We start from the raw sequence: 10,806 nt of genomic DNA, 5'->3' as shown, positions 1-10,806 counted from the left end.
GTTGCTTCCATATCTTGGCAACTGTAAATAATGCTGTGAACATTGGGGTGCATGTGTCTTGTTGAATTAGTGCTTTCATTTTCTTCAGATAAATACCCAGCAGTAGAATTGCAGAATCAGATGGTAGTTGTTTTCTCAGTGTGATTTTGATTTGCATTTCTCTGAATATTAGCGATGTTGAACCTGTTTTTTTTAATGTGCCTGTTGGCCATCCTTACGTCTTCTTTGAAAAAAATATCTATTCAGTTCTTCTGCCCATTTTTTAATCACGTTTTTTGTTATTGTTGTTGAGCTGTTTATGTATTTTGGATATTCACCCCTTATTGGTCGTATCATTTGCAACTGTTATCTCCTATTCAGTAGGTTGTCTTTTCATTTTGTCAATGATTTTCTTTGCTGTGTGAAAGCTTTTAAGTTTAATTAGGTCTCATTTATTTATGTTTTGCTTTTTCTTTTGCTTTAAGGAGATAGATCCAAAAAATATTGCTAAAATTTATGTCAAACTGTTCTGCGTATGTTCTCCTCTAGATTTATGGTTTCAGGTCTTACATTTAGGTCTTTAACTCATTTTGAATTTGTATATGGTGTGGAGAAATCAAATCTTGTTCTTTTACATGTAGCTATCGAGTTTTCCCAGCACCACTTACTGAAGAGAGTTTTTTCTCCATTATATAATCATGCCTCCTTTGTTGTAAATTAATTCACCATAACTGTGTGGGTTTATTTCTGTGCTCTCTTGTTTTCCATTGATCTGTGCCTGTTTCTGCACCAGTACCATGCTGTTTTGATTACTGAAACATTGTAGTATATAGTTTGAAGTCAGGGAGTACGATACCTCTAGATTTGTTCTTTTTTGGCAGTTCTGGGTCTTTTGCAGTTCTTTATAAACTTCAGAATTATTTGTTCTAGTTCTTTGAAAAATGTCATGGATATTTTGATAGGGATTGCATTAAATCTGTAGATTGATTTGGGAAGTATGGACAGTTTAAAGTATTAATTCTTGTAATCCAAGAACATGAGATACCTTTTCATTTCTTTGTATCATTTATAGATTCCTTTGTCAGTGTTTTAGTTTTGAAAGTCTAGGTCTTTCACCTCCTTGGTTAAGTTTATTTCTAGGTATTTTATTCTATTTGATGTGATTTTTAAATGGAATTTTTTGTAGCTGGTATTCAGTTTAACAATATGTAGTAAATCACGTGGTCCATGTGCTGGTTTGCCTTATGAATTTATACTAATTTTTCTTAACTATTCAAAAGAAGAAACTAATAGCTTTTCTTTCTTTTTGTGATCATTTGTGAGTTATAATTTTAACTGGTAGGTATAATTGAGGGTTTTTTTTAATGGTCATTATAGAAACTAACTTGCACTTCACCTATTCCATTATTTTAGTAAAATGTATAATTTTATTAATAGGGGAAAAGAAAAAGCATCCTTTTAGGACTATCTTGTAATAACACAAAGAGATTTTCTTTTATTTCCACTAAATTCATATTCTATGTTGATATATTTCTCCCTGGATTTCTATGTATGTCATGGGAGTGCTTTTTTTTCTTATATAGTATATTTCAACCTTTCAGTTACTAATCTCTCCCCATTCTCCAAGGTTAATGCTTGTAAAAAAATTACTTCCTCTAAGAAATACTTCTCAAGTCCTTGAGACAAACATCTAAACTTTTGGTGTATCTTCTCATCCAAACTCTAATTCAAATGAGCAAGGACAATATTTATTAATGGGAACAAGATTTTTTTCCAACTGATTTTCGTAGTCATGTTAGCCTGAGCTACTTATACAAAAAATTCGCACATACACACATCAAAAAGCAAACAAAACAGAACAAAACCACTTCAAAAACCAAAAAGTCCTCACTTCATAAATTCATAAGGTGACAAGTTTTACTCCTGAGAGGTAGCACAACCAAGCGAATGAATACTGAACGTGCATTAACTGAGGCACTTGAGATCACCCCGTTTGTTTAATTTGTAACAAAATTTCTCCTCTTCAGAATTTAGTGCTTGTGAACAATTACTATATTAGAGCAATGGTCTCAGTTTATTTGACAAAATCTTACTTTGAAGTTTAGACCTTAAACATGTAAGAAAGAGGTACATCTATCTCAGGCAAGTATTTAATTTCTAAAAAGCTAGTAATAAACTAAAAGATCAAGGTGGGGAGAGGTATGATTTCTTGAAACTCGGAACATACTTTAGCTCCTAACTGTGAAATACATTAGTGACTCCAAAAGACAACATTGTTCTTACTCCGTTTAGGGCCATTTTAATAAAAGGCCTCTGGCTTTATCTTATCCACTCCAAACAGAAAAACAGAAATATCATGAGTCAGTTTAAGTAGAGATGTGATTAAGAATAGTAAAGGATGGCTTCCACAATAGACATAAACTTTCTAACACTTTGCATGTGAAAATTTTCTGAGTTATTAAACAGTAGGGTGATCTCAGTCGCAAATTTAGCTTCGTATGAAATGTTTTCATTAAAATTTTAAGAAGTTTTCTTTAAAATAAGAAAAACTTGGAAAGCATAGCTCCCAAACCAGCTAAGTTAGAAACTGCTTATTTTCTGAATGAAAACAGCACTGTTTTTTATTTTTACACCACTGAATTGAAAGAATAGAAAAAGCACTGCAGTTGGTATAGAGAACTATCAGGCCATCAATACGGACATCTGGGGATAACCTCTTCTTCACATTTACCATCTTCTGCAACCACTTGCTTCTGCTTTGTCATTCGCTGACATTTCGACCCTGTCAGCTACTGTATCTTCGGATGCTGGCTGGACGTGGCCCTCTGACTGTCCTCCAGTGTAGGTGGGAGTGCTGTATTTTAAAAGGATAGATTTAAACTGCATCAGAGGTGCATCTGTACGAACACCCATTGGGTCAAAATGAGTTCGGCTGACTCGAAAGCCTGCTTGAGAAAGATAGCACAAAAACTTTTTTAACCTGCAACAAGGGAAGGAGAAAAAAAAAATAATGAGGTTCTTGTATTTTTATTTAAATCACAATGTCATTAAAATATTAAATATATACACTTTGTCATTCACTGGCTGTCTTACTTTGGCATATTCATTCCTTTAATGCTGTGTCTATGGATGTTGTAGTAAAAGGGAGGATGTTCAGTATTGACATCAGTCTTTTGCTTCTTGGCTAAATTTATGATTGTTTCATTACTTTTCCTCTTTGCTGAAACATACATATATAAACACACAAAGTTAGCATTCTCTTAAAAGTTACAAGACAAACACTTTTATGACTATATAGTGTCTCAAGTCTAAATCCTCTGACACCATTTCAACCTGTCCAGTATTAATTTTTAAAATAAGAAATTTTATTGTAAGAATAAGATACAAAATAAGGTATTTATTACTGATGTTTTCACTATCCTTTACTGTAATTTTAATACTTAACTGTTTGCTGAGTCAGAACTTTGTTTTGATGTTCTTCAATTTTAAGCCTCCATTCTATTTCCATCTCCTATAGAAAGCCATTTATGAATCCTGGGCCAGTCATCTCATAGATTTCATTACTGTCAACACTCCACTATTCAGAGTTTAAGTTCTATCATTTTTTTTTCTTGTTTTATGTATTTTGGTCCTTTCTTCCCAAATTGTATTCTAAGTTCCTACGGATAACATCCTTTATTTCCATACTTGTATTCTCTACTGAATACAATGAGGGTTTGAACTGCATGACTGCATGGGTGGGTCCACTTAAATGCAGACATTTCTCTATAATAAAAATGAGTACTACATGGTCTATAGTTGGTTGCATCTGTGGATGGAGGGCTGACTCTAAGTTATACATGGACTAATCCCTGGGTTGTTCGAGGGTCAACTGTATTTGATACTAGTAGGTCTTCAATCAACACAAAACCAACACAAATTAAGTCTCAAGGGCTTGGATACAGAAATTTATAAAGGTAAACAGTGTGTGATCTCATTGCCTACTTCTTACCACAATACTTAAGACTTTCCATTTTAAGTGAAAGGAATCAAGCAAGTAAGTTTATAGCAAAGTATCCTTTCAAAAATCACAAAAGGAAGACAGTTGAGATATCCAGGTTATGATAATGAGATTCTTCTCAATATTCAACTCTTAATTATTTCTCTATGGATGTAATGGCCAAATCTCACGAAAAGTAATTAACATTCACTTAAGCAAAAGGTATTCAGAAGGCAAATTTGATGCGTGTAAGTGATTCAGAGATAAATATAAGTTATTGTTGAACAGTTGCCTTTGCACACAAAACAAAAACAACTCAGGGCTCCCCCATTAAATCAGGTAACTGAAACTTGATTATAGCCTCTCAAACCTAAGAAGGCATATCTATCCCAGATTTAGGAAAGTCTGAGACTAAAAATCAGATACAATATCTTATTTCTATTAGAAGTACATCCATTTTTTTGCCTGCTATTTTCTATCACTGAAGGTTTTATGTGTTGATAGACCAGTTTAGAATAATCATTTAATTTTAGAGCTATTAAAGAACCCATAGAGATGAGTTTAATTTCCTTAATTGATTATGAGAGGCTCAGAAATTTTAAATATTCAAAAACTTACATTTTTACCTTATTCTAAAAAGGATTTACAACTCTGTTAAGGGTGGGGTACCTGGCTGAAGTTACACAACAAGCACAAAAAAGCAGACTGATGCTCTTAAATCTGATGCTCTTTACAGTGTACCATAATGCCTTTTTCACCCCTCCAACAGAGAAATTCAGGGGAATAAATCATTTTAAGTGATCTGATTGTTAGCAAATTAGTTGAAGATGCCAAATGAATACGACTGTTGGAAAGAGCATGCAGTAATTATTAAACCATGCTACTAGCAGTTGAAATTTTCTTGTCTTTGAAGATCAACACTAAAATATTGAGCAACTAATAAAAATTACAGCTTGTAACTATAGTCCCCTGTTCTTTCAAACTTAACACTGTTTTCTTCTTTTTACTTGTATAAACACATTTAGAATCTAATGTCTTTTAAAAACCTTAGACATTAAGGCACTGATGTTACAAATCTTAACACTCTTGATATGAATTTGCAATGCATTATACAAATATATTTTAAAGTATGCACACAACCTAAATTATGAAAGGCTATGTAATAAATTCTTATGGCTAGAGTATAGGGTCTTCTGGTTAATCAATGGAATTCCTATAAATCCTATATTGATAAAATTGACAAGAATTAGAATAAAATTTAATCTTTATCAAATATAACTTGATCTTGTTTTGGTTCACAGGCTTTTCAAGATCTTACAGTTCTTTCAAGGAGATCACCATAGATTAGAGATGTGAACGAAGTACATATTAATAGAAATTATGAACTGTGCAAAGGCCAGATAAACAGTTTACTGTAATTATGTTGTCAATGTAATATGATAAAAATGCATTTTGAAGTGGGCTACTAACACAGTCTCTTCCAGCTATCCTTCTGCTGTGTGCCTTTTCGCACAGACACACACATACATATATGCACACACATGCATACGTACCTTGTGCAGTGTAATTATCTGCTGTGGTATCATCTGTTGTTTTAATAAATACACCATATTCTTCTAAAATAAAAACAAATGGGAATGATAAAATATTTTACAGAATGACATTAAGCAACAATTCAAAGTTTAAATAAAAGCTTACTAAATTAAATGCACACTGCTTTTATGAAAATACAAGATTCTGTGACCAAAACAGGCTGCAAGAATTAATTTTAGCCCTCTAAAAAGAGCTGCTTCGTCTAGTGACTTACAAGAATGCTGGTATGTCTAATAGGCTAACCGTTAAGTCAACAGCCAGATAAAACTATAAAAGCCTATTTATACTAAAGAGAAAACAAAGGAGAAAAAACTTCGCTCTACTGAATGGTGAGTGTAAATCTAGCTTCCATGTCTCAATGGATATAAAATTTTTGGCCACACTATTCTAAGAATTACCTAAGGTTTCTCTTTCTAGAGGGTAGATTACAGGTTAATAAAATTACAACAGACTTTTAGTTCTTTTTATCTACTAAATTTAAAAAATATATCTTAACAAAATCATTATTCATTTCAGGTCCTGAATATAAACCTCAAGAAAACTATGCAATTAAAAAAAACTAACGATATTATGATTCAACTCATTAAAGAGAATTTACTTAATACACACTACTTATATTGCTTTTGATTATAATATCAAATAAAAAAGGAGTAATTTTGATAGCAAATTTGTAAGCTAGTGTTCAGTTAGTCACCTTGCTTGTTGAGATTTGAAGGTACATGGACTGAAAACTGACTTTGAGGAGTACACTCTGACTCAAAGATTAAAGTCTTTATTAGGGTCTGAATGTCATCTAAACCATGGTGAACAGATTCACATAGCATTCTTTTGAGGAATCCAGTATTGAAAAGGGAACTTGACCTGAAAAAAGAGGAAAATAGAATTGGGTTCAAGAAATGTTTTCTTTAAAGAAAAAAAAAAGTTCATAATTATACTACAACTAAGATCATTTTCCCACACCTTTTATCATGTCAGTTCTCTAAGTTACTGGGATTAGTCAAGGAAATTTTATTTACAGTAAGTCAGCAAGAATTTATTGAGCCCTCGTAAGTGCTCAGTCCTGTGGTACACAGAGGTGTAGGATAAACCAAAAGTATAAAATTCACTATTTACCCAATGAAAGCCTATAAATCTAGTCAGGATCTAGACAGGGGCATGGGGTAATGCAGAGGTTTCCACAATGCATATTCCTGTCAGTACTAGTAAACCTTAATTCCAGTGTGTATATGGTAGGGTGGGGTGGGGTGAGGTGTAGCTGGGGGAGTCACATGAGAATTCCCTGTGCTGGTGGTGATGTGGTTAAAAAATAGCCCAGGGCTGAGTCTGATTCGCTTCCTATTTAATTTGAGAATCAAAGGTATAATGGACAGAATATGAAATTTCAAGTCAGATAAACCTGGATTCCCATCCTGGCTCCACCACTCACTTGCTGTGTAGTCTTGAGTGGTTACTGCTTTTGAGTCTCATATTGCTCAGCATAATATGGAAAATAAAGCCTCCCACAGACTTGTTATGGGAATTAAATGAGATAGCACACTTACAACCCCTAGTACAAAGTGTATCCTCAAGGAATAGTAGCTATTATTAGCAAATATGTATGAAAGGATGTATGAGTTTAACGTGTCAAATGAGTGATCAATATAAGATTTACTAAAAGAATTTAAAGATTAATTTGGGTTGAAGAACTAACGAGTGACCTCAAAGATGTAGAATCTGAATGGAGGTAGGGAAGGGGGAAGAGATTTTGGATGAGAGTAAAGACATGAACAATGGCTTTGAGTGAGGAAATCATACGTGATGGTTTAGAATTCAGTCTTGGGAGTTAGAAAACTGAGTTCTGGCCCTGCCTGTGCTACTAACTGAATGGTGGGGGGTCAGTTTTAGCCAGCACTTAAACATACTGTGCCATAATTCTCTCATCTGTAAAATAATGGAACAACTGGGCTAGGAGATCTTCCTTCAGGATTCAGCAACCTAGTATTCTTAATTTACCCAGTTCTACAATTAGTGAGTAGGATCAATGTGTAGCAGATGACAGAGATAAGAGAGTACTACAAGGTAAGACTGGCCAGGACATTCTTAATCTAAGGCTATTTACATGAAATGAAGATTAAATAAATGGGTATCAGCATAAATATGTTGTTGACCACTGGGTTAATTTTTAAGCTTAGCTGTGTAAAGTAATGAGGTTGAAGTCTGCCACAGTTCTTGTCACAATGCTGTTAGGAATCTCAAATTTCTACTAGACTCTCTAGTGACAAGCTTACGGTAAGGATTCTGAGTAAGAATACTTCAACTTAAAGGCATTAAATACACAAAAACTAGTTACTAAGGTGCAAAAGCACACATACATTATTTGCAGCTGTGTCTCATCTAAACAGCTTTACCTAACACAGAAGCAGACATTTACATGCTCTTACTTATAATAAATTCCTCAAAGACCTTTTGTATTAGTTGACTGGTTTATAAAAAGTTACAGTGATCACTTTACAATCATATCCTAGGTCTACCATTATCAGCTGAAAAAAGCCTCATTCTTACTATGCAGAAATGAACTGTCTGTCTGTACATCAGCCAGGCTTCTCTTTGATTCTGCTGCCTCTTAACACTGTCTCAAACTTGGGAGAATAATGGTATAGAAAAATCTGAAAACAAAACACTTCAGGTTCACAGGGGCAGAAGACTCATAATTATTTACCCAGACTTAAAAAAAAAAATTGAACCTAAATTTGCTTCTCTTTTACCACACGTAACCAAAAGTCAGCAATCAAATCAATACATAAATCAATTGTGAATATATTATTACGTTAGGCACATACCATAGAGGTCCAAGCTCTATTGCTGTCTTTCCAGGCATGCTTCCATGACAGTTACAGGGTAGCTGTCTATATGGGTTTTCTGTGAAAAGACAATAAATAGAGAAATCAAAGAAGAAATAACAATGTAAACAGGAGCAATTTTACATTAACAATAATTTGCAGCTACTATATACTGAGGATCTACTATGTGCCAGGTATCATGCTATTTTATATGCATTAAAAAATTTCATCCTTACGACTGTCTGAAGTAGGTACTGTTAAGATCTCAATTATCCAGATCAGAGGATTAAAGCTTAAGAGAGATGCAGAAATCCATGTCAAGTGATTTATTAGAGGCATAAATTTTACTAGCTTTTAGTCACTATACTACCTGGAATAATTCAAGCAGGCCAGAGTCTTGTAAATTCCACAAGATACCAGTATTTTAGAATTAGTTGACTGCAGTATAATTTACATGCAATAAAATGTATACATTATATGTGCATAGGTTGATGAGCTTTGACATATATATATTCCCTTGCATCAAATATTCCATCAAAATAAAGACATTTCTCGTAAGTTAACTCTTCTGCAACTGGGAAAAAAATGCAGGGAACATCTATTCTCTAGACTTGATTCATGTTCAGCCCCAAAAATGTAGGCCAGAAGAAACTAATTCACTTTTAAGATCGCCAAGTCATCCAAATCCGGGTGGCAGCTGTTTCCTCAGGGGCACCCGATCCACAGTGGGCGATCAACATGTTAAAGAGCAGCAAAAGACTGGATGTAATCAGAGGGACTTGGGGAGGTACAAGAGCTGTTCTTAGCTTCCAAGACGGGGCGATATTCTACTATGGACTTTTCAGTTCACTTAAATCAGACTCTCTCCAACTAAGTTCTCCCAGGCCATTCCTGGACTGATCATTCACTTTTTTGGAATGGCTGATGTGATCATCTGGTCCTAGACAGATCAAGAACCCAGGATTACGGTGGTAGGGACATAGACCTAGATAGCCTCTTGCTATCTGATGTCACTCTTTCTTATTCAATGCAATTAATTGGCATAATGCACAGTTGTAAAATCGTATTTTATATTTACTTAAAGGCTACCTACATTGTTTGTTCCTCGGTTTCCATTTAAGCCTTAAAGGAAGGTGCAGTTATCACTGACCTTAGCTTTGTTAAGAATGATGTTCCTCAAACCTTATAAGAATATATTAAAGAAATCTTTGAAACCATTAAATAACTAAATTACAAATACTGCAGGCAGTATTACCCAGATTAGGGTGATTTACATTTACAGTTCTGTCAATCGCACCCACTTACCGCAGGCAGCACACACATGAATTTGTATCAGTCAGTTTCCTGATGCACTTTGTAAAATGCTCCTATCATACAACCTATGTCTTTTCTCAAGCTCCTTGCCTAGGAATTCTCAAGGACATGACAGGATGCCCTCCATTCCCACCATCAATGAACACTGTAGCAAAGGGACTTAAGAGAAATAAAAAGCATACTAGGTTCTTAGGAAGCTTCAAAACCACAATATCTCTACCTTCCTTAATTTAATGTGAGCAAAATAAACTACAAACTAGTTTGTTTATTTACTTGTTGAGCAAAAATGGATGCAATGTCAGAACACCCTGAAAATAGAGCTTTGAGAAGGGATTGCCTTAACAGATATTAAACACTAAAAATCTTCTATAATCAAAACACTGGAGTGGAGGTGTATGAATGCACATCCAACCACCGGAAAAGAACAGAAAAGAGATAAACTCAAATACATGTGGGCTTTCAGTATAAGATAAAGAAGATATTCTCAAATCAGTGGAGAAGAGGTGAACCATTCAATAAAACATAGCCTCCCTTGAATAACTGAGGAATAAGAAAGCTCTTTCTAACTACAGATAAAATCCAGAATCATTAAGAAGTTTTATTAACTTTACAATAACAACAATGAAAAACTTCTTCATGAAAGACTTTTAAAAAAAAAGATGCAAACAAGTGGCAAAAATGCGAAAAAATATCTGCAACTGTCATATAATATCATAAGGATTAAACTCTAATATGTAGAGTTCTTAAAAATCCACACTACAAAAATGCCAAGAACCTACCAGAAAACAATGGACAACTGTTTCTACGTCCTAGAAAAGCAAAATAGAAACAGCCTGATGAGGGCACAAGCCACATCCTTTTCCTTGATTCCCCAAGGCCTGGCATATAGCAGAGGCTCAATAAATGTTTACTAAATGAATTTTATAACTGAGGCTTTTATATTCAGCCAGAAACATGAAAATTACTTTAAAAAAATAAAATTAATAATTTGAAACAGCCTAGATAAAGAGATAATCTGACTTAATGTTCCTAAAATTAGTGACAGTGGAAACTAAGTTATTTCTAGATGTTTCAACAGAGGGCAGGGCTACAGAGCAAAAATTGTATAGTATGAGTAAATGA

The 10,806-nt window shown here is 34.1% G+C and overlaps 1 protein-coding gene across 1 annotated transcript in view; it reads right to left on the bottom strand.

The window, feature by feature from the left end:
• Nucleotides 1-1,705: 1,705 nt before the first annotated feature.
• The window catches only part of TRMT1L (tRNA methyltransferase 1 like), a 29,763-nt gene continuing 20,662 nt past the window's right edge, over nucleotides 1,706-10,806 (bottom strand). The window contains exons 11-15 of the mRNA XM_006185545.3: nucleotides 8,371-8,449; nucleotides 6,246-6,412; nucleotides 5,512-5,574; nucleotides 3,073-3,199; nucleotides 1,706-2,959 (exon numbers count right to left, since the gene is read on the bottom strand). Coding sequence (XP_006185607.2) covers nucleotides 2,707-2,959; nucleotides 3,073-3,199; nucleotides 5,512-5,574; nucleotides 6,246-6,412; nucleotides 8,371-8,449 — 689 coding nt within the window. The 3' untranslated portion in view covers nucleotides 1,706-2,706. The remainder of the gene's footprint in view (nucleotides 2,960-3,072; nucleotides 3,200-5,511; nucleotides 5,575-6,245; nucleotides 6,413-8,370; nucleotides 8,450-10,806) is intronic.

This window comes from Camelus ferus, chromosome 23 (assembly GCF_009834535.1).
Source record: "Camelus ferus isolate YT-003-E chromosome 23, BCGSAC_Cfer_1.0, whole genome shotgun sequence".
Classification (NCBI taxonomy): domain Eukaryota; kingdom Metazoa; phylum Chordata; class Mammalia; order Artiodactyla; family Camelidae; genus Camelus; species Camelus ferus.
This window is presented reverse-complemented; position numbering and strand designations above follow the sequence as displayed.